General features: G+C 54.8%; 1 protein-coding gene across 1 annotated transcript in view; it reads right to left on the reverse strand.

Moving 5' to 3' along the window:
* TLE2 (TLE family member 2, transcriptional corepressor) overlaps positions 1-24,232 on the reverse strand; it is a 296,917-nt gene that overhangs the window by 200,267 nt on the left and 72,418 nt on the right. Inside the window, exons 4-7 of the mRNA XM_069215878.1 lie at positions 12,654-12,698; positions 4,259-4,321; positions 1,552-1,626; positions 399-564 (exon numbers count right to left, since the gene is read on the reverse strand). Of these exons, the coding sequence (XP_069071979.1) occupies positions 399-564; positions 1,552-1,626; positions 4,259-4,321; positions 12,654-12,698 (349 nt within the window). The remainder of the gene's footprint in view (positions 1-398; positions 565-1,551; positions 1,627-4,258; positions 4,322-12,653; positions 12,699-24,232) is intronic.

Below are 24,232 nucleotides of genomic sequence, written 5' to 3' on the forward strand. Positions count from 1 at the left end.
ACCACCAGAGCAGGCATATCAGAAAACCAAAGACACAATAGAGAATCACAGGAAACATCAGGGGGAACGCAGGGAGTGCTGGGTGCTTCTCAGGGTGCTTGTGGGCACAGATCAGGTCAGTGACCTCCTCAGGACTTACCCTGCTGGGGAGGCACTCTTACGGGGCCCCAGGACATCAGAAGGTGGTCAGAGAAGCACAGCAGGAACCCAAAACAGAAAAGAGAGAGAGTAGTTAGTGAGGTGCCAGTGTGGGTCCTCACTCCTTTCCTTCCCTCTGCTCCTTCCCCACGAGTTGGTGGCTCTCCACTCTCCACTTGGGGTCCCCCTTGCCATGCTGGCCTCTGCACCCCGCTCCTTTCCCCATGTGCTGGCTCACCTCTCTCTACCACATTACTTACCTCTGCTCCCCTCCGGATCTGCTGCACTCCGGTCCTCCTTCCCCGTCAGCTGGGACTGAGCCACCAGCGCCCCCGACAGGGCCATGCTGGAGAGTGGGTGCAGTCCTGTGGCATGAGAGGCCAAGGGAACGGCAGGGGCCTGGTGGGACAGGTGCTGGAGCTGCTGCTGCAACAAGAGACAGGAGGCTTCAGGGAACTGAGGCTGGCACTTGCACAGTCTTGTAATGAAACTGCATTTATATAGCGCTTACAAGCCCCGACGAGGCACTGAAGCGCTTTCGCACTGGGCAGCACCAGAGTGTTTCCAGTGGTAATTGAGGGTTATTGGGATTAGTCTTGTGCTCTTAAGGAAACCATTCTATGCATTTACTCCGGTTTCCATGTGGTGAATTAAATTAATAGGAGGTGGGTGATCCTTAGTGCAAGGATGTGTGAGTTCATGCAAATGGCGGTAGTAATATATAAGCAGCAAAAGATTAGGTATCAGTGGCGTAGCAAAGGCCCCGCAGCCCCTGTGGTGCAGGGGACCCCCGAGCTCCAGGGGGCCCCCTCAGCACTATGCACGGGCGGCAGGCCCCTGATTGGGTGGGGAGGGGGGACCCCTACAGGTACTTTGCAGGGGGGGAGGGCATAAGCTTTGTTACACCACTGTTAGGTATTGTTAGGTTGCAGAGTATGTTTTACAGGACAGGTTGGGATCTTTGAAATGAGGTGAAGTACAATAAGGGGCATTAAGGCACCTTTGAATGTGATTTAGAGTAGGCTGTGCTCAGAGAGAGGAGGCGCGGATGATGGGAAGGAAGGAGAGTCTCATTTGGAAGAAAAGGGGGGTGACAATTGTAAGTTTAAAGTCAATGTCCGCAGGCATTCAGAGGCTTTTAATGAGACTGAAACACATGCAATGAGTGTGCAGCACAACTCACAAGAAGGACAGCAACACAAACTGCTGCACTCCGCTGCTCCGGAGCAATTCTCACAAGCGCTGTCTTCGCAGCGCTTAATCTGGGCACCGATGCCAGCAACACAAGTGCTTTCTGTGCCCGACCCAGCATTGTAGGAATAAAGCGTGCCCTGCATATGGCCTCTATTCTCATTCTCTGGCCGCCCCACCTTTACCTGAGGCAGGTACCCCAAAATCTCAAGGTCGACTCACCCCAATGACACTGTTCAGCTCTGCCATGGTCACCTGCTTGGCGCGTTCGACGGCCTGGACCACCTGCTGCTGGTGCTGAGGAGGGAGGAGACAGAGGTGAGCCCAGCCAGGGTCATTTCAACATGAGACTGACCCTTCCCCATCCCAAGCAGCCTTCCAGGAGCCAAGGCCGCTCAGACTGTACATACCACACAAGCACCACCGACCAGCGACTACGAAACACAGACATAGAAACAGAAAGAAATAGAAAAAGCAACTTGTATAGCAGTGAAGAACAATCACCTGGAGAGTGCCTTTTATCGAACAAAGTTTATTCAGTTACAGAAAAGGTCATATTTTTAACTTGATTTTGATATGCAGCTCCTCTGTGTGTGAGTTAGGGTTCACTTGGCTGTTTGGCTTCTTATGGTCTGTTGTTCTAGCCATTACACATTTTAGTGGTTTTCCAGTTTTAATTTGAAACCATATTTGTAATTATATACATTACCTAGTGGCAGTCACCATTAGGTAGTTGGTGGGGACCTAGTTTCTATAGAAAAAGCATTTTTACTTGCCTATATCTTTGGTGCCGGTTGACAAATCTTCACAAAATTTTCCACAATTTTGACGCTCATGTCAGCTGCTGTCTGGAAAGTTTCAAGGTGATCCGTCAAGCGGGGGGCCGAGAAAAAGGAGGGTCCCAAAACATGTTTTCTCCATGTTCATTTCCATGGGGATTTTGAACAGGAATAGCGGCCGAACCACTGGGCAGATTTACACAACATTTGGCAGAAAGCTAGCTCTTGGCCCAGAAAGAGACCTTTTTGTTTATTATTATTATATATGTATATGTCTCCCATCCCATGGCAACTTATTAGATCAATGAAGTGAAGGTAACAAAAAACAAGCATTTGCAATTCAATGGGTCTCGTGTTTTAGATTTAGAGCTATTACCATTGTAAATTCCTAACTGGACTTTTCTTGCCACATAAATTGAAAATGAAAAGTAAAACAGTTGACATAAGCAAGTGATTTCATAGCGCCACCATGAGCACGAGAATTATTGGCTCCCTGCGTGAAGGTCTAGAAGATCGCAGCTGGGATGATAGGCAAACCGAAACCAGAGGAAGGGCCATCACATGCTGACATAGTGTGACGGCCAACAAAAATGTTCACTTAGTGAAATCGCCAGGGAGGGAACTCAGCACACAAAGGAGGGGCATTTCACAAAATGCTCCAATAAAAATGAAGCATTTAAAACAAGCACATCAAGGAATGAATAGCAAGAGTGGGTGTGGTCAAAAGCTCACAGAGAGATTACAAAAGGCCAGAGCGCTTGTGCGCTCGACCCTAAAAAAACAAACACACAGAGGAAACAGTAGCACACCCAGTCAGACTCTCCACACACATGATATCATGTGACTCCACGCCAAATCCAGACAAAAGGACTCTCCCACAGGGCACACATCATAGCGGACTGTCAGACTCGCCTGAGCCAGGGAGACCGACTCTCATTCAGGGACCTAATCACATGACCCTTACAGATTCTCCTAAACCAGGGAGGTCTACTCTCCCACAGGGACCAGACCACAAGACACTGCCAGACTCTCCTAAACCAGGGAGACCTTCTCTCCCACAGAGACCAGACCACAGGACCCTGTCAGACTGACTTAACCAGGCAGATATTCTCTCCCACAGTAACCTGATCACAGGACCCTGACAGACTCTCTTAACCAGACAGACATACTCTCCCGCAGTAACCTGATCACAGGACCCTGCAGATTCTCTTAACCAGACAGACATACTCTCCCACAGTAACCTGATCAAAGAACCCCGTCAGACTCTCCAAACCAGGCAGAAATACTCTCCCACAGGAATCTGATTACAGGACCCTGACAGACTCTGAGCCAGGGAGATCTACTCTGATACAGGGACCAGACCACAGGACACCGCCAGACTCCCCTAAGTCAGGACACCTAGTCTCCCTCAAGAACCAGACCACAAGTGCTTGCCAGACCCTCATAAGTCAGTGAAACCTACTCTCCCAAAGGGACCAGACCACAGGACCCTGCCAGACTCTCTTAACCAGGCAGACATACTCTCCCACAGTAACTTGATCACAGGACCAATTAGACTCCCATAAGCCAGGGAGATCTAGTTTGCCATAGGGACCAGGCCACAGGACACTGCCAGACTCTCCTAAGCCAGGGAAACCTACTCTCCCACAGACACCAGAGCACAGGATACTTCCAGACTCTCATAAGCCAGTGAGACCTACTCTCCCACAGGGACCAGAACACAGAACCCTGAAAGACTTTTTTAACCAGACAGACATACTCTCCCATGGGAACCTGATCACGGGACCCTGTCAGACTCTCTTAAGCCAGGGAGATCCACTCTCCCAAAGGAACCAGACCACTGATCGTTGCCAGACTCTACTAGGCCAGGGACACCTACTCTCCCACAGGGACCAGATCACAGGTCCCTGCCAGACTCTCCTGGGCCAGGGAGACATGCTCTCCCACAGGGACCAGATCACAGGACATTGGCAGACTCTTTACTCAGGAGACATACTCTCCCACAGGAACCTGATTTCAAGACACCATCAGACTCTCCCAACCTAGGCAGGTAACCAAGGAGGGGTCCAGCTGCTCTTCAAGCCTCCTCCGTAGGCCCCGGCACCAAAAGCTGCCATTTTACCCCAGAGCGCAGCACGAGCCCCACTTACCTCCTGCGCCAGGAAAGGAATGACTTGGGCACAGATTCCGCTCAATCGCTTGACAATCTCAACCTGCAAGAAAGAAGAGAAGAGTGAAGAGAGGGTCTCTGTGCCCACGGGCACCACAAGTCCTGACACAGCAACTTTCACCCAATTCCTTGACTGGCAAAGGCATGGCATCATTCCCTCGAGTATCAGACCGACAAGTGCCCGGCACCACTCACTCAGCTGTCCTCTCCCAACAACATCCACTCGACTGGCGCAAATGCCAACACCACTCACTTAACTGCTGACCGGTTTACACCCAACACTACTCACTCAACTGGTCATCTGGCACATAGCCAACATAATTCATTAGATTGTAGGATTCTCATATGCCAGGCACAGTTCGCTCGCCCATCAGCTAGATAGTGACCCAGCACCATTCACTTGAATGTGCAATGGGTACATGCCCATCACCATGTACTCAACTCTCTGACTGGCACATACCAAACACTGTTCACTCAACTGTGCGATTAGCACATGCCAAGCACCATGTACCCAACTGCCTGATAGAAATAGGCTCAACACCCTTTACCCGATTGTGCGATTCATGGCTGACCAACGTCATTTTATTGGTAGACATATACCAAGCACCATTCATTCAACAGTCTAACGCAGCACATAGAAGCCTCTCACAGTGCAAGAGACACTAGATAAATGGTGCACACACATCAATGCTTTTTAAACCCTTACAACTTTGTCCCTTATACCATTCAGTACACCGTGCCCCCCACTCACGCGCACTTGCTCAGATGGTCCCTCACTCCCTCAGTGCAGGCCTGGCCCGACTGCCCAGCCTGGCAGACACCTCCCAGTAAGCGGACGCATCCCCTGTGCACTTCAGGGTGGCGTGGAGATCTCTCATTTATATGGAGCTGTGTTCATCCCCATGAGGAGCTGATGCGGTCTCTAGAGACCAGAAATGTGATGGTAAAACCTTAACACCAAGGTGCAGTCATGCAGTGAAGCGAAAGGGGGAAGAGACAGGGCTCTTAAGTTTCCAAATCCCAGTATTTGGTTGGGGAATAATGCATCAATGGAGAGTGACCTCTCAGGGTTGAGTCCGAGTGCCATGTGTGTCTGGGAGGTTGTTCAGTGGCTGGTGTGTGTATGGCAGGCTGCTCTTGCTCTGTGTATGCAGGCTGCTGGCAGGATGGTGTGTGTATGGCAGGCTGCTCGCAGGATAGTGTGTACACGAGGCTAGCTGCTCGCAGGATGGCGTGTGTACAGCAGGCTGGTCGAAGGATGGCGTGTGTACAGCAGGCCGCTGGCAGGATGGTGTGTGTATAGCAGGCCGCTCGCAGGATGGTGTGTGTATAGCAGGCCGCTCGCAGGATGGTGTGTGTACGGCAGGCTGCTCGCAGGATGGCGTGTGTACGGCAGGCTGCTCGCAGGATGGCGTGTGCTCTGCAGGCTGCTCGCAGGATGGCGTGTGCTCTGCAGGCTGCTCGCAGGATGGCGTGTGCTCTGCAGGCTGCTCGCAGGATGGCGTGTGTATGGCAGGCTGCTCGCAGGATGGTGTGTGTACGGCAGGCTGCTCGCAGGATGGTGTGTGTACGGCAGGCTGCTCGCAGATTGGTGTGTGTACGGCAGGCTGCTCGCAGATTGGTGTGTGTACGGCAGGCTGCTCGCAGATTGGCGTGTGTACGGCAGGCTGCTCGCAGGATGGCGTGTGTAAGGCAGGCTGCTCGCAGGATGGTGTGAGTATGGCAGGCTGCTCGCAGGATGGCATGTGTACGGCAGGCTGCTCGCAGGATGGTGTGTGTACGGCAGGCTGCTCGCAGGATGGCGTGTGTACCGCAGGCTGCTCGCAGGATGGCGTGTGTACCGCAGGCTGCTCGCAGGATAGCGTGTGCTCGGCAGGCTGCTCGCAGGATGGTGTGTGCTCGGCAGGCTGCTCGCAGGATGGCGTCTGTACGGCAGGCTGCTCGCAGGATGGCGTGTGTACCGCAGGCTGCTCGCAGGATGGCGTGTGCTCGGCAGGCTGCTCGCAGGATGGTGTGTGTACGGCAGGCTGCTCGCAGGATGGTGTGTGTATGGCAGGCTGCTCGCAGGATGGTGTGTGCACGACAGGCTGCTCGCAGGATGGTGTGTGTATGGCAGGCTGCTCGCAGGATGGTGTGTGCACGGTAAGCTGCTCGCAGGATGGTGTGTATATGGCAGGCTGCTCGCAGGATAGTGTGTACACGAGGCAGTCTGCACGCAGGTTGCTGTGTGTACGGCAGGCTGCTCATGGGATGGTGTGTGTATGTATGACAGGCTGGTCAAGTAGAGTCAGAGGATGAGGTAAATAGAAGTGAACACAGGTTAATGAGGAGACACGAGGGCCCCTTGTGGAATGCGAGAACTAAAGCGAGACATGGAGACATGGAGATTAGACAGCAAGTGAAGGCTCCAAGGCGAGAGGTAAGGACTCCAAGGTGGAATCTTAAAACGAGGTGGGCAGAAGGCAAACAGATTAGAACGGAGCGGTGATGGCTCCAGGACAAAGTGAAGGTGAGGGCTCCAGGGTGGATTGTGGACACTGGCAGGCAGCTCCCAGGGCACGAGCTCGTACGGTGGCATATAACACCAAGGGCCCCAAGCAGGCATCATAGCTAGCAGCTGGGGGGCTTGCATATGACTGAATGCCAAGTACCTTCAAACGCATGGAGGAGCATCGCGCTCGGCAGCTGGCCTAGCCTGGGGTGGCAGTGAGGCATAGCTACAGGGATGCACCATTTCAGAAGAATGGCAGGGTCTGGAGTTGGATCGAGCACTGGCAGTCAGCTGGCAAGGCCTGAAGTGACAACCTTGCCCCACACCTGCAGAGCCTGGAGCAGACCCATGGCAGGCAGCTGCCAAGGCCTGGAGTAGCGCCGGGCTCGCAGCGGGCACCTGGCAGAGTCTAAAGCAAGCACCGTGCTACAAAGCTGGCAAAGCCTGGAAGGTGGCACATGGCAGGCTGCTGGTGACGCTAGGAGTGCTCAGCCTTAAAGACAGGGGTCCTGAGCTCATTCAAGAGCATCTCACCACCTTGGGCCTGGAGGATGCACCATGGCAGGCAGATGGGAGGGGAGGAGTCAGGGCCCGAGGTAGGCACTATAGCTGGCAGGGCGTCAGGGCCTGCACTAGCCACTATAGCTGGTAGGGCGTCAGGGCCTGCAGTAGGCACTATACCTGGCGAGGCGTCAGGGCCTGCGGTAGGCACTATACCTGGCGGGAACATCAGGGCCTGTGGTAGGCACTATAGCTAGTAGGGCGTCAGGGCCTGCAGTAGGCACTATACCTGGTGGGGCGTCAGGGCCTGCAGTAGGCACTATACCTGGCGGGAACATCAGGGCCTGTGGTAGGCACTATAGCTGGTAGGGCGTCAGGGCCTGAGGTAGGCACTATTGCTGGTGGGGCGTCAGGGCCTGCAGTAGGCACTACAGCTGGTGGGGGCGTCAGGGTGCAGTAGGCACTGTAGCTGGCTGGGCGTCAGGGCCTAAAGTAGGCACTGTAGCTGGCTGGGCATCAGAGCCTTCAGTAGGCACTATAGCTAGCATGGCTGCAGTAGGCATTATAGCTGGCGGGGAGTGTCGGGGCGCTATAGGGACTATAGCTGGCGGGGCCTCACGGCCTGAAGTAGCCACTATAGCTGGCTGGGTATTAGGGTCTGCAGTAGGCACTACAGCTGGTAGGGGCGTCAGGGTGCAGTAGGCGCTACAACTAGCGGGGCAGCAGGGCCTGCAGTGGGCACCATGGCTGGCAGTGGCTGGAGCCGCCTCGTTGCTGGCAGCTCGAAGGGCCCAGAGCTTGTTCCTTGGCATGTAACACCCGAGCCTGGAGCAGGCATCATAGCTGGCACCCTGCCAGGCTCCCTGGCACACAGCCCGGCGATGACAGCGAGGAGAAAGCTGGTGGGGGGAGAGAACGGAAAAGAAAGTGTAACTGGAACAACTGGGCCTGGCCGAGGATGAAAGAGATTCCTCTGTGTGAGGCTTTCATTAACCCCTCACTCCCCAGCGGTGGGTGAACCCCAGAGCCTGGCCCCTCCCTTACACTCACCGGATCCCCAGCCCTGCACCTGAGGGGGTGTTAAGCTTCTGTAACACACTCATGTGCAGGGGCCTCTCCCTTTGGGATCCGACCCCCGCCGACTCCCTCCCATCAAAACCCGCAGCTCTACCATTGGCCTCTTACCCTGTCCGCTTCTGACTCCCCCCCCCCCCCCCCCCCCCCAAAAGGGATCGACACGCCCGATGGCACTTTATAGTTAAAGCCTCTCAGACACCGCTCCAAAGCCCTCCTGCCGGGTGCCCACCTCCGGTGCCACCTCGTGTCTGCCCATTCTTCAAAGCCTTGGCATGCTGGCAGAGGAGGCTGGCGTGACCAGGACCGGTGCCAGCTGCTGGCAAGGCCGGCGAAGGGCGACCTCGTCTCCTCTCTCAGGTCACGGAAACACTGAATTATGTCGCGGTGTTTGTACAGCGCTTTTCTATTCATGGCAAGGCCCAAAGCGCTTTCCGATTAGAGTAACTAGGCGCTCAGTTTGTAATGCATCACAAAATCAGAAAGAAAAAAAAACAAACAGAACATGCCTGGTTAGTCATCAACTATGCAGACGAACCCTCACACACCCACCTGGGTACCACGCTTCAAAGGGCTGTCCACATCTGCCCAGCACTTTGGTAGGAAAGATGGTCTTGATTGACCAAGTTGAGGACTTTGGTGGTCGTCGTGCCTCAACTTTTGATGCAGTCAGTGGTGATCTGTGTGTAAATAAAAATCCCTCCACTGAAGTCAATCCTGGTGTCAAACGCTGTGGGGTATTTCAAACAAGAACAGGAGATTTAAGGGATTGTTCTTGTGTACAAATATGTCCCCAAGTCGACATGTTTCAGCCATATAACTGGATCCTCATAGGTCCTCAGCCTTCTTCAGGACTAAGAACTTAGCACCAGGACCAGAAGTAAATTCCCCGGAGAGGTCGGTGACCTTGGCGGACCCTGTAGTCGCACATTTGTCAAGGGATTGTGCCAGCTGGTATCCTGTCCCTGGATCCAAAGCCCCCGAACGTTCATGCCAACATCATGGATGCATGTTTGAGAGGAGTTAAGTTTCGGGTGATTCTGTGGCATACAGTGACCCATGGCTGGAGGGCTCCGGCCGAGGCCAGGCGTGTCCATTACCGGGTATTGTTCCAGCTTTCGGGTGATCTGCTTATGGTAGCAAACCTGCAGTAGGGCATCTTGAAAGAGTGGATGAGCTCAGAGTGGGCAAGTCCTTGCTTCTCCAGGTTTGCCTTGAGGTCAGATATTTTTCTTAGGTCAACTGAAACTCTTCAAAAGAAAGGGAGTTTTAAAGACCACCCTGGACAGGGGGGCTGCAGAAGAGGCAATGGGAATGTTTTTGGTTATTTTTGGGTCACAGGTGTGTTGGTGAGCCAGCTGCACTACCAGTCTTGATTTCATCAGTGGTTTTCTTTGTGGAGAGCAAGCTAAATAAGCATTGGCAAAGCCATTAGGCGATGCCTCTGACACTGGGGTGTAAATGTGCAGTTCAACCTTGTACCTACACCATACACCAAATGGCAGTGCCCATGAAGAGCTCACCTGGGAGTGTGGCCATCGAAGAACTCAAGGCGGCAGGGGGACAGCAGCCACCAGCTACACTGACTAGCAGCAGCAGTCCAGCACAGGGTGAAACTGCGGAAAGGGGCCACCTGGGGGTATTAAGGCAAATGGCACCCAAGGTCCCATTGGATTGGTACTTTGGGGGCAGCAATCTTGGGTCAGGATATCCTGTTGTAAAAGACAATACATGGTCCTCCTAGGGCCAGGTTTGCATTCAAGCACTGACAAAAACAATTACAAGATTCATATTGCCATATATGCGGTGAAGACTTAAATGTGTGATCATTGAGAATACTGAAGGTGGAAAAGAGTCCCTCGTGCATTACAACGGAAGGCGGACTGATACAACCTACCAGGCGACAGCACAAGGAGAGAGGGAAATACTGGTGACAATCCAATAGGCTATAGCTAGAGTTATCTGTAGCAAGAGCTAACAGGCACTGGCATTCACAAACACTGCTAAAGCCAATAGGTCTCACCTTTATAATGTGAATGCAGAGTTGTTAGTTCTGCCAATGTTTGTTTATGAAGTATTAAGGTAAAAGTGAAATATTTCAAAGTACCGGAAGAAATACAACACATAGCTTATTGTCTCTCAAAACTATACAAAGTGCTTAATTTGAACCGGTGGTTGCAGGTGGGGCACACAGCTAATCATCTTTGAGGACCAACACTTAGGGGGTGATTCTAACTTCGGCGGGCGGCGGAGGCCGCCCGCCGAAGTTCCCCCACCAAAATACCGCTCCGCGGTCGAAAGACCGCTGAGGGTATTTTGGGATTTGCCCTGGGCTGGCGGGCGGCCGCCAAAAGGCCGCCCGCCAGCCCAGGGCAAATCAACCTTCCCACTAAGATGCCGGCTCAGAATTGAGCCGGCGGAGTGGGAAGGTGCGACGGGTGCAGTTGCACCCGTTGCGTATTTCAGTGTCTGCTAGGCAGACACTGAAATACTTTGTGGGGCCCTCTTACGGGGGCCTCTGCCGTGCCCATGCCATTGGCATGGGCACGGCAGGGGCCCCCAGGGGCCCCGCGGCACCCCCTACCGCCATCCTGTTCCTGGCGGGCGAACCGCCAGGAACAGGATGGCGGTAGGGGGTGTCAGAATCCCCCATGGCGGCGCAGCAAGCTGCGCCGCCATGGGGGATTCTAAGGGCAGCGGTAAACCGGCGGGGTTAGAATGAGGGCCTTAGTTTTCCTCATCAGATTTTGGCCTAGAACTAGAGAGAAACCTGCAAGGAGGAAAGGAGGAGGAATAGAAATACAGAAAAAAATGCCAGCAGAGATGAAAAAGAACATATAAGAGAGAGATTAACGGGACTCAAGGTGTCTGTTGGTGGATGAAAGAGGCATGAGGTGGACTCAAACATTACTTTCAAGCTAGTGACACACACCTACAAGGCACTTCACAACATCGGACCGGACTGCCTCAACCACTGCCTGACCTTCTATACCCCCGCCAGGCATCGCCAATCTCCCAACTCGCCCTGGCCGCCATCCCCGGAGGAAGATTCCTCTACCTCGCAGCCCGGACACGGAACACACTTCCTTGACCGGCCACCTCGCTGAAGCAGTTCAGGAAGGATCTCAAGACCTGGCCCTTCGAGTGATCAACACCCCCACAACAGCGCCTTGAGACCCCATGGGTGATAAGCTGTGCTTTACAAGTGCCTGATTGATTGATTGATCAATCAAAACTACACAGCCTTGGTATTTGGCACACCAACATTCTAAAGTTCCTGCTCCGGGCATCTAAGCAAAACTTAGATCTAAGCAAAACTGTGGGCCCTGGTGCCAACCAATTCTTTTACAAATTAAGCACCGACTATACATTAAATTCAATGTTTTCAATCTTTATGCATGGCGGTTACTTTTTCAAATACTTTTCACTCTGGAAGCTCTGAGCCTAATTTGAAATGAATAAGGGAGTATCAGAATGTGAAGGAAAGTACTTGCCAAGTCCTAAGTTACCTTCCAGAGGATTCAGCCATTTGTTGTAGCACAGGGGACAGATTAATAGGCCTACAAGAGAAGTCTAATGCTAAGTACACCTTCAGTCACAGACACTAGCTGGGTGAGTGCAGTGGCATAAAGCCTTTGTGTGCCTTATCTTCTGCTTTCACACAATATATAAAATGCTGGTGATAAAACAAAACAACCCTAAAAAGTCTGCTCTTCAGCCACATCACAACAAAATGACCACGTTGCTGTGCTTTTACAAACGCACTTGGAAAGGTGGGAAAACACAATGCATGAAGTGTGGGTGAATCAGCAAATGAGGAGGAGAGCTAGAAAACACATGCACTCCCTTGGAATGCTGAATGAACAAGACAAACAAGTAGTTCCCTAAATATAAACAGCAGAAGGATGCAAGCCAGCCAACCAAAAGGATTGTAAAGAGGTTATGCTTCAGAAGAGGAATAATCGGAGGACGAAGGCAAGCCGTCGAATAAGAAGCAAGCAAATGAGAGTGACAAAAAATCTAACCAATGATAAGCAACGGGGGAGCTGTGAGGCCAGTAAGGTCACCATAAGTCTTTTGCAAGCAGACAACTTGTGCTTCTGGTAGGCTCGGTGTATAGAAGTGGAGGCTGTGACAAGGCGGTACATCAGGGAATGTGACTCTAGAGGGCTTGGGAGTTGCGAAGGAGGTGGGACGATGGGTGTGGCGAGACAAGGTGCACAAGGAGTATCTCCATTTACATGTGGAAGAGCAGAAGCCAATGAGGGTGGGGGCGCCATGACACACCGGCTTCCCTCCCGCTACTCGCCTGTTTGTGCATCTCTATGTTGAGGCCATAAGACATCTCGTAGTACTGAAAGGAAAAGAAGACATGATCAGTGAGTTCACCAATAGGACTTCACCCGCCGCAGTGATCACTAACCACCCGCTCTGAGCTCCACCAGTTTACACAGACGGCCCTCTCCTGCCACAACCACCTCTCGGTGCACAAGAGTAGCAGCGTGAAGGGAAAGACGCAGAGGAACTGCCATTAAATAACCTGATGAGAGTGACTACTCATGCCGAAGGGCCAGCCCAAGACACTGACATCAGAATGGCAATGAAGGGCAGGCGACAGTGTGAGACCCCGAAAGACAGGCGACAGAGGAGGTGACAGAGTGCGAGACACTGAAGGACTGGTCACAGGGCGCAAGATATTGAAAGAGAGGACACAGAGTGCGAGACACACAGGGAAACACCAGGGCGCAGTCACTTCTTCCCTGTGTGGCCTCCAAGACTGTTCAGCCTGATAAAGGTGCGCACTTCAGCAGAGGGTCCCAAAAGGCCGCACTCCATCTGTCACACGTCCCTTAAACCCCCGCCCTCCCTCTCTGCTACTGAAACACCGGTCCGTCCATCTCTCTGCCACTGAAACCCCAGCCCCTCCATCTCTCTGCCACTGAAACACCGGCCCCTCCATCTCTGCCACTGAAACACCGGCCCCTCCAGCTCTGCCACTGAAACACCAGCATCTCCATCTCTCTGTCACTGAAACACCAGCGCGCAGTCACTTCTTCCCTGTGTGGCCTCCAAGGCTGTTCAGCCTGATAAAGGTGCGCACTTCTGCAGTGGGTCCAGAAAGGCCGCACTCCATCTGTCACACGTCCCTTAAACCCCCGCCCTCCCTCTCTGCTACTGAAACACCGGTCCGTCCATCTCTCTGCCACTGAAAAACCAGCCCCTCCATCTCTCTGCCACTGAAACACCTGCCCCTCCATCTCTCTGCCACTGAAACACCTGCCCCTCCATCTCTCTGCCACTGAAACACCTGCCCCTCCATCTCTCTGCCACTGAAACACCTGCCCCTCCATCTCTCTGTCACTGAAACACCAGGGCGCAGTCACTTCTTCCCTGTGTGGCCTCCAAGACTGTTCAGCCTGATAAAGGTGCGCACTTCAGCAGAGGGTCCCAAAAGGCCGCACTCCATCTGTCACACGTCCCTTAAACCCCCGCCCTCCCTCTCTGCTACTGAAACACCGGTCCGTCCATCTCTCTGCCACTGAAACCCCAGCCCCTCCATCTCTCTGCCACTGAAACACCGGCCCCTCCATCTCTGCCACTGAAACACCGGCCCCTCCAGCTCTGCCACTGAAACACCAGCATCTCCATCTCTCTGTCACTGAAACACCAGCGCGCAGTCACTTCTTCCCTGTGTGGCCTCCAAGGCTGTTCAGCCTGATAAAGGTGCGCACTTCTGCAGTGGGTCCAGAAAGGCCGCACTCCATCTGTCACACGTCCCTTAAACCCCCGCCCTCCCTCTCTGCTACTGAAACACCGGTCCGTCCATCTCTCTGCCACTGAAAAACCAGCCCCTCCATCTCTCTGCCACTGAAACACCTGCCCCTCCATCTCTCTGCCACTGAAACACCTGCCCCTCCAGCTCTCTGCCACTGAAACACCGGCCCCTCCAGCTCTCTGCCACTGAAACACCGGCCCCTCCAGCTCTCTGCCACTGAAACACCGGCATCTCCAGCTCTGCCACTGAAACCCCAGCCTCTCCATCTCTCTGCCACTGAAACCCCAGCCCTCCCTCTCTGCCACTGAAACCCCAGCCTCTTCATCTCTCTGCCACTGAAACCCCAGCCCTCCCTCTCTGCCACTGAAACCCCAGCCTCTTCATCTCTCTGCCACTGAAACCCCAGCCCTCCCTCTCTGCCACTGAAACCCCAGCCTCTCCATCTCTCTGTCACTGAAACCCCAGCGCGCAGTCACTTCTTCCCTGTGTGGCCTCCAAGGCTGTTCAGCCTGATAAAGGTGCGCACTTCTGCAGTGGGTCCAGAAAGGCCGCACTCCATCTGTCACACGTCCCTTAAACCCCCGCCCTCCCTCTCTGCTACTGAAACACCGGTCCGTCCATCTCTCTGCCACTGAAAAACCAGCCCCTCCATCTCTCTGCCACTGAAACACCTGCCCCTCCATCTCTCTGCCACTGAAACACCTGCCCCTCCAGCTCTCTGCCACTGAAACACCGGCCCCTCCAGCTCTCTGCCACTGAAACACCGGACCCTCCAGCTCTCTGCCACTGAAACACCGGACCCTCCAGCTCTCTGCCACTGAAACACCGGCATCTCCAGCTCTCTGCCACTGAAACACCGGCATCTCCATCTCTCTGCCACTGAAACCCCAGCCCTCCCTCTCTGCCACTGAAACCCCAGCCTCTTCATCTCTCTGCCACTGAAACCCCAGCCCTCCCTCTCTGCCACTGAAACCCCAGCCTCTCCATCTCTCTGCCACTGAAACCCCAGCCCTCCCTCTCTGCCACTGAAACTCCAGCCTCTCCATCTCTCTGCCACTGAAACCCCAGCCCTGTCTCTCTGCCACTGAAACCCCGCCCTCCCTCTCTGCCATTGAAACTCCAGCCTCTCCATCTCTCTGCCACTGAAACCCCAGCCCTGTTTCTCTGCCACTGAAACCCCCGCCCTCCCTCTCTGCCACTGAAACTCCAGCCTCTCCATCTCTCTGCCACTGAAACCCCAGCCCTCTCTGCCACTGAAACACCGGTCCCTCCATCTCTCCGCCACTGAAACACCAGCCCGTCCATCTCTCTGCCACTGAAACACCAGCCCCTCCATCTCTCTGCCACTGAAACTCCAGCCCCTCCATCTCTCTGCCACTGAAACCCCAGCCCCTCCATCTCTCTGCCACTGAAACTCCAGCCCCTCCATCTCTCTGTCAATGAAACATCAGCCCCTCCCTCTCTGCCACTGAAACCTCAGCCCCTCCATCTCTCTGACACTGAAACATCAGTCCCTCTCTCTCTGTGCCACTGAAATACCATCCCTCTTCTTCTCTGCCACTGAAACACCTGCCCCTCTCTCTCTGCCACTAAAACACTTGCCCTCCATCTCTCCGTCACTGAAACACCAGGCCCTCCATTTTTCTACCACTGAAACACCAGCCCCTCCATCTCTCTGCAGCTGAAACACCAGCCCCTCCATCTCTCTGCCACCGAAACACCAGCCCTTCCATCTCTCTCTCTGCCACTCAAAACTCCAGCCCCTCCATCTCTCTCTCTGCCACTGAAACACCAGCCCCTCCATCTCTCTGTCACTCAAACATCAGCCCCTCCACCACTCTGCCGCTGAAACACAAGCCTCTCTCTCTGTCACTGAAACACCCGCCCCCTCCATCTCTCTCTCTGCCACTCAAAACTCCAGCCCCTCCATCTCTCTCTCTGCCAATGAAACACCAGCCCCTCCATCTCTCGGTCACTGAAACCCAGCCCATCCACCTCTCTGCCAATGAAACACCAGCCCCTCCATCTCTCTGTCACTGAAACACCAGCCCCTCCATCTCTCTGTCGCTGAAACATCAGTCCCTCCACCTCTCTGCCGCTGAAACACCAGCCTCTCTCTCTGCCACTGGAACACCAGCCCCTCCATCTCCCTGCCACTGAAACACCAGCCTCTCTCTCTCTATGCCAATGAAACACCAGCCCCTCCATCTCTCTCTCCTCCACTGAAACACCACCCCCTGCATCTCTCGGTCACTGAAACCCAGCCCCTCCACCTCTCCACCACTGAAAAACCAGCCCTTCTCTCTCCCTGTCACTGAAACACCAACCCCTCCATCTCTCTCTGCCACTGAACACCAGCCCCTCCACCTCTCTGTCACTGAAACACCAGCCTCTCTCTGCCACTGAAACATCAGCCCCTTCACCTGTCACTGAAACACCAGCCCCTCCATCTCTCTGCCACTGAAACACCAGCCGCTCCATCTCTCTGCCAATGAAACACCAGCCCCTCTCTCTCCCTGTCACTGAAACACTAGCCCCTCCGTCTCTCTCTCCTCCACTGTAACACCAGCCCCTCCATCCTCTGTCACTGAAACACCAGCCCCTCCATCTCTCTGTCACTGAAACACCAGCCCCTCCACCTCTCTGCCACTGAAACACCAGCCCCTTCTCCCTGCCACTGAAAAACCAACCCCTCCATCTCTGTCACTGAAACACCAGCCCCTCCATCTCTCTCTCCGTCACTGAAACACCAGCCCCTCCATCTCTGTCACTGAAACACCAGCCCCTCCCTCTCTTTGCCACTGAAACTCCAGCCCCTCCATCTCTTTGCCACAGAGACTCCAGCCCCTCCATCTCACTCTCCTCCACTGAAATACCGGCCCCTCCTTCTCTACCACTAAAAATCCAGCCCCTCCATCTCTTTGCCACTGAAACCCCAGCCCGTCCATCTCTCTCTCTGCCACTGAATCCCCAGCCCCTCCATCTCTCTCTGCCACTGAAACACCAGCCCCTCCATCTCTCTCTGCCACTGAAACACCAGCCCCTCCATCTCTCTGCCACTGAAACACCAGCCCCTTTATCTCTGTCACTCAAACATCAGCCCCTCCACCACTCTGCCACTGGAACACAAGCCCCTCCATCTCCCTGCCACTAAAACACCATCCCCTCCATCTCCCTGCCACTGAAACACCAGCCTCTCTCTCTGACACTGAAACACAAGCCCCTCCATCTCTCTGCCAATGAACCACCAGCCCCTCCATCTCGTTGTCACTGAAACACCAGCCCCTCCATCTCTCTGTCACTGAAACGCCAGCCCTACATCTTTCTGTCACTGAAACCCAGCCACTCCATCTCCCTGCCAATGAAACACCAGCCCCTCCATCTCCCTGCCACTGAAACACCAGCCCCTCCATCTCTGTCGCTGAAACACCAGCCCCTCCACCTCTCAAACACCAGCCTCTCACTCTCTCACTGAAACACAAGCCCCTCCATCTCTCTGCCACTGAAACACAAGCCCCTCCATCATCTGCCACTGAAACACAAGCCCCTCCACCTCTCTCTCTGCCACTGAACACCAGCCCCTTTATCTCTGTCACTGAAACATCAGCCCCTCCACCTCTCTGCCGCTAAAACCCCAGCCTCTCTCTACCACTGAAACACCCGCCCCTCCATCTCCGTCACTGAAACACCAGCCTCTCTCTGACACTGAAACATCAGCCCCTTCACCTGTCACTGAAACACCAGCCCCTCCATCTCTCTGCCACTGAAGAACCAGCCCCTCCATCTTTCTGTCACTGTAACACCAAGCCCTCCATCTCTCTCCCCTCCACTGAAACACCAGCCCCTCCATCTCTCTGCCACTGACACCCAGCCCCTCCACCTCTCCTCCACTGAAACACCAGCCCCTCCACCTCTCTCTCCTCCACTGAAACACCAGCCCCTCCACCTCTCTCTCCTCCACTGAAACACCAGCCCCTCCACCTCTCTGTCACTGAAACACCAGCCCCTCCATCTCTCTGTCACTGAAACACCAGCCCCTCCATCTCTCTGCAAATGAACCACCAGCCCCTCCATCTCTCTGTCACTGAAACACCAGCCCTTCCGTCTCTCTGCCAATGAAACACCAGCCCCTCCACCTCTCTGTCACTGAAACACCAGCCCCTCCACCTCTCTCACCAGCCCCTTTATCTCTGTCACTGAAACATCAGCCCCTCCACCTCTCTGCCGCTGAAACCCCAGCCTCTCTCTCTACCACTGAAACACCCGCCCCTCCATCTCCGTCACTGAAACACCAGCCTCTCTCTGACACTGAAACATCAGCCCCTTCATCTCTCTGCCACTGAAACCCCAGCCCCTCCATCTCTCTGCCACTGAAACTCCAGCCCCTCCATCTCTCTGTCAATGAAACATCAGCCCCTCCCTCTCTGCCACTGAAACCATCAGTCCCTCTCTCTCTGTGCCACTGAAATACCATCCCTCTTCTTCTCTGCCACTGAAACACAAGCCTCTCTCTCTGCCACTGAAACACAAGCCCCCTCCATCTCTCTGCCAATGAAACACCAGCCCCTCCACCTCTCTGCTATTCAAACATCAGCCCCTCCTCCACTCTGCCGCTGAAACACAAGCCTCTCTCTCTGCCACTGGAACACAAGCCCCTCCATCTCCCTGCCACTGAAACACCAGCCTCTCTCTCTGTCACTGAAACACAAGCCCCTCCATCTCTCTGTCACTGACGCACCAGCCCTACATCTCTGTCACTGAAACACCAGCCCCTCCATCTCCCTGTCACTGAAACACCAGCCCTACATCTCTCTGTCACTGAAACCCAGCCCATCCACCTCTCTGCCAATGAAACACCAGCCTCTCTCTGCCACTGAAACACCACCCCCTGCATCTCTCTGTCACTGAAACACCAGCCCCTCCACCTCCCCACCGCTGAAACATCAGCCCTTCTCTCTCCCTGTAACTGAAACCCCAACCCCTCCATCTCTCTCTGCCACTGAACACCAGCCCCTCCACCTCTCTCCCTGCCACTGAAACACCAGCCCTCCATCTCTCGGTCACTGAAACATCAGTCCCTCCACCTCTCTGCCGCTGAAACACCAGCCTCTCTCTCTACCACTGGAACACAAGCCCCTCCATCTCCCTGCCACTGAAACACCAGCCCCTCCATCTCTCTGCCGCTGAAACACCAGCCTCTCTCTCTCACTGAAACACAAGCCCCTGCATCTCTCTGCCACTGAAACACAAGCCCCTCCACCTCTCTCTCTGCCACTGAACACCAGCCCCTTTATCTCTGTCACTGAAACATCAGCCCCTCCACCTCTCTGCCGCTGAAACCCCAGCCTCTCTCTCTACTACTGAAACACCCGCCCCTCCATCTCCGTCACTGAAACACCAGCCTCTCTCTGACACTGAAACATCAGCCCCTTCACCTCTCACTGAAACACTAGCCCCTCCATCTCTCCTCCACTGAAACACCAGCCCCTCCATCTCTCTGTCACTGAAACCCCAGCCCCTCCACCTCTCTGGCACTGTAACACCAAGCCCTCCATCTCTCTCTCCTCCACTGAAACACCAGCCCCTCCATCTCTCTGCCACTGACACCCAGCCCCTCCACCGAAACCCCCACCCCTCCACCTCTCTCTCCTCCACTGAAACGCCAGCCCCTCCATCTCTCTGCTAATGAAACACCAGCCCTTCCGTCTCTCTGTCAATGAAACACCAGCCCCTCCACCTCTCTGTCACTGAAACGCCAGCCCCTCCATCTCTCTGCTAATGAAACCCCAGCCCCTCCACCTCTCTGTCACTGAAACGCCAGCCCCTCCATCTCTCTGCTAATGAAACCCCAGCCCCTCCATCTCTCTCTGCCAATGAAACACCAGCCCCTCCATCTCTCTCTCCTCCACTGAAACAGCAGCCCCTCCACCTCGCTGCTAATGAAACACCAGCCCTTCCGTCTCTGCCAATGAAACACCAGCCCCTCCATCTCTCTGCTAATGAAACACTAGCCCCTCCATCTCTCTCTGCCAATGAAACACCAGCCCCTCCACCTCTCTGTCACTGAAACACCAGCCACTCCATCTCTCTGCTAATGAAACACTAGCCCCTCCATCTCTCTCTGCCAATGAGACACCAGCCCCTCCATCTCTCTGCCACTGACACCCAGCCCCTCCACCGAAACCCCAGCCCCTCCACCTCTCTCTCCTCCACTGAAACGCCAGCCCCTCCATCTCTCTGCTAATGAAACACCAGCCCTTCCGTCTCTCTGCCAATGAAACACCAGCCCCTCCACCTCTCTGTCACTGAAACGCCAGCCCCTCCATCTCTCTGCTAATGAAACCCCAGCCCCTCCATCTCTCTCTGCCAATGAAACACCAGCCTCTCCATCTCTCTCTCCTCCACTGAAACACCAGCCCCTCCACCTCTCTGCCAATGAAACACCAGCCCCTCCACCTCTCTGCCGCTGAAACCCCAGACCCTCCCTCTGTCACTAAAACACCAGCCCCTACGTCTCTCTCTCCTCCACTGTAACATCAGCCCCTCCATCTTCTGTCGCTGAAACCCAGCCCATCCATCTCTCTCTCCTCCACTGAAACACCAGCCCCTCCATCTCTCTCTCCTCCACTGAAACACCACCCCTTGCATCTCTCTGCCACTGAAACACCAGCCCCTCCATCTCCCTGCCACTGAAACACCAGCCTCTCTCTCTCTATGCCAATGAACCACCAGCCCCTCCATCTCTCTGTCACTGAAACACCAGCCCCTCCATCTCTCTGCCGCTGAAACACCAGCCTCTCTCTCTCACTGAAACACAAGCCCCTCCATCTCTCTCTCTGCCACTGAACACCAGCCCCTTTATCTCTGTCACTGAAACATCAGCCCCTCCACCTCTCTGCCGCTGAAACCCCAGCCTCTCTCTCTACCACTGAAACACCCGCCCCTCCATCTCCGTCACTGAAACACCAGCCTCTCTCTGACACTGAAACATCAGCCCCTTCACCTCTCACTGAAACACCAGCCCCTCCATCTCTCCTCCACTGAAACACCAGCCCCTCCATCTCTCTGTCACTGAAACCCCAGCCCCTCCACCTCTCTGTCACTGTAACACCAAGCCCTCCATCTCTCTCTCCTCCACTGAAACACCAGCCCCTCCATCTCTCTGCCACTGACACCCAGCCCCTCCACCGAAACCCCAGCCCCTCCACCTCTCTCTCCTCCACTGAAACGCCAGCCCCTCCATCTCTCTGCTAATGAAACACCAGCCCTTCCGTCTCTCTGCCAATGAAACACCAGCCCCTCCACCTCTCTGTCACTGAAACGCCAGCCCCTCCATCTCTCTGCTAATGAAACCCCAGCCCCTCCATCTCTCTCTCCTCCACTGAAACACCAGCCCCTCCACCTCTCTGCTAATAAAACACCAGCCCTTCTGTCTCTGCCAATGAAACACCAGCCCCTCCACCTCTGTCACTGAAACACCAGCCCCTCCATCTCTCTGCCGCTGAAACCCCAGACCCTCCCTCTGTCATTAAAACACCAGCCCCTACGCCTCTTTTTCCTCCACTGTAACATCAGCCCCTCCATCTTCTGTCGCTGAAACCTAGCCCATCCATCTCTCTCTCCTCCACTGAAACACCAGCCCCTCCATCTCTCTCTCGGTCACAAACCCCAGCTCCTCCACCTCTCCTCTCTCTGCCACTGAAACATCAGCCCCTCCACCTCTCTGCCGCTGAAACCCCAGCCTCTCTCTCTGCCACTGAAACACCAGCCCCTCTCTCTGCCACTGAAACACCAGCCCCTTCGTCTCCCTGCCAGCCCCTTCTCTCTGCCACTGGTACACCCCCCCCCCTCTCTCCGCCACTGAAACACAAGCCCCTCTCTCTGCCACTGAAACACCAGCCCCTCCGTCTCCCTGCCACTGAAACACCAGCCCCTTCGTCTCCCTTCCACTGAAACACCAGCCCCCTCCGTCTCTCTGCCAATGAAACACTAGCCCCTCCATCTCTCTGCCAATGAAACACCAGCCCCTCCATCTCTCCCCAGCCCCTCCATCTCTCTTTCACTGAAACACCAGCCCCTCCATCTCTCTCTCCGTCACTGAAACACCAGCCCCTCCCTCTCTTTGCCAATGAAACACCAGCCCCTCCATCTCTTTGCCACTGAGACTCCAGCCCCACCATATCTCGGTCACAGAAACACCCGCCCCCTCCATCTCTCTCTCTGCCACTGAAACACCTGCCCCACCATATCTCTGTCACAGAAACACCCGCCCCCTCCATCTCTCTCTCTGCCACTGAAACACCAGCCCCTTCATCTCCCTGCCAGCCCCTTCTCCCTGCCACTGAAACACCAGCCCCTTCGTCTCCCTGCCACTGGTACACCAGCCCCCCTCTCTCTCCGCCACTGAAACACAAGCCTCTCTCTCCACCACTGAAACACAAGCCCCTCTCTCCGCCACTGAAACACCAGCCCCTCCATCTCTCTGCCACTGAAACCCCAGCTTCTCTCTGCCACTGAAACCCCAGCTCCTTCATCTCTCTGCCACTGAAACCCCAGCCCCTTCATCTCTCTGCCACTGAAACACTAGCCCCAATGAAACACAAGCCCCTCTCTCTGCCACTGAAACACCAGCCCCTCCATCTCTCTGCCACTGAAACACCAGCCTCTCTCTGCCACTAAAACCCCAGCCCCTTCATCTCTCTGCCACTGAAACCCCAGCCCCTTCATCTCTCTGCCAATGAAACACCAGCCCCTCCATCTCTCTCTCCGTCACTGAAACACCAGACTCTCCATCTGTCACTGAAACACCGGCCCCTCCCTCTCTTTGCCACTGAAACTCCAGCCCCTCCATCTCGCTCTCCTCCACTGAAATATCGGCCCCTCCTTCTCTCTCTCTGCCACTGAAACACCAGCCCCTCCTTCTCTCTGTCACTGAAACACCAGCCCCTCCGCCTCTCTCTCTGCCACTGAAACACCAGCCCCTCCACCACTCTGCCGCTGAAACACAAGCCTCTCTCTCTGCCACTGGAACACAAGCCCCTCCATCTCCCTCCACTGAAACACCAGCCCCTCCATCTCCCTGCCACTGAAACACCAGCCCTCCATCTCCCTGCCACTGAAACAGCCCCTCCACCTCTCTGCCACTGAAACAACAGCCCCTCCATCTCTGCCACTGAAACAACAGCCCCTCCATCTCTGCCACTGAAACAACAGCCCCTCCATCTCTCTGCCGCTGAAACCCCAGCCTCTCTCTCTGCCACTGAAACACCAGCCCCTCCACCTCTTGGTCACTGAAACCCAGCCCCTCCATCTCTCGGTCACTGAAACCCAGCCCCTCTCTCTCCCTGTCACTGAAACACCAAACCCTCCATCTCTCTGTCACTTAAACACAAGCCTCTCTCTGCCACTGAAACACCCGCCCCTCCATCTCCGTCACTGAAACACCAGCCTCTCTCTGACACTGAAATATCAGCCCCTCCACCTGTCACTGAAACAACAGCCCCTCCATCTCTCTGACACTGAAACACCAGCCCCTCCATCTCTCTCTCCTCCACTGAAACGCCAGCCCCTCCATCTCTCTGCCACTGAAGCACCACCCCCTCCATCTTTCTGTCACTGTAACACCACCCCCTCCATCTTTCTGTCACTGTAACACCAAGCCCTCCATCTCTCTCTCCTCCACTGAAACACCAGCCCCTCCATCTCTCTCTCCTCCACTGAAACACCAGCCCCTCCACCTCTCTGCTAATGAAACACCAGCCCTTCCGTCTCTCTGCCAATGAAACACCAACCCCTCCACCTCTCTGCCGCTGAAACCCCAGCCCCTCCAATTCTCTGCCGCTGAAACCCCAGCCCCTCTCTTGGTCACTGAAACACCAGCCCCTCCATCTCTCTCTCCTCCACTGTAACATCAGCCCGTCCATCTTCTGTCACTGAAACACTAGCCCCACATCTCTCTGTCAATCAATCAATCAATCAAGGCATTTATAGAGCGCGCTACTCCCCCGTGAGGGTCTCAAGGCGCTAGGGGGGGTCTCTGCAGCTCAAAAAGCCAAGTCTTGAGGCGTCTCCTGAAGGCGAGGTGGTCACTGTCACTGAAACCTAGTCCATCC

The sequence above is a fragment of the Pleurodeles waltl genome, chromosome 12 (genome assembly GCF_031143425.1).
Source record: "Pleurodeles waltl isolate 20211129_DDA chromosome 12, aPleWal1.hap1.20221129, whole genome shotgun sequence".
Classification (NCBI taxonomy): domain Eukaryota; kingdom Metazoa; phylum Chordata; class Amphibia; order Caudata; family Salamandridae; genus Pleurodeles; species Pleurodeles waltl.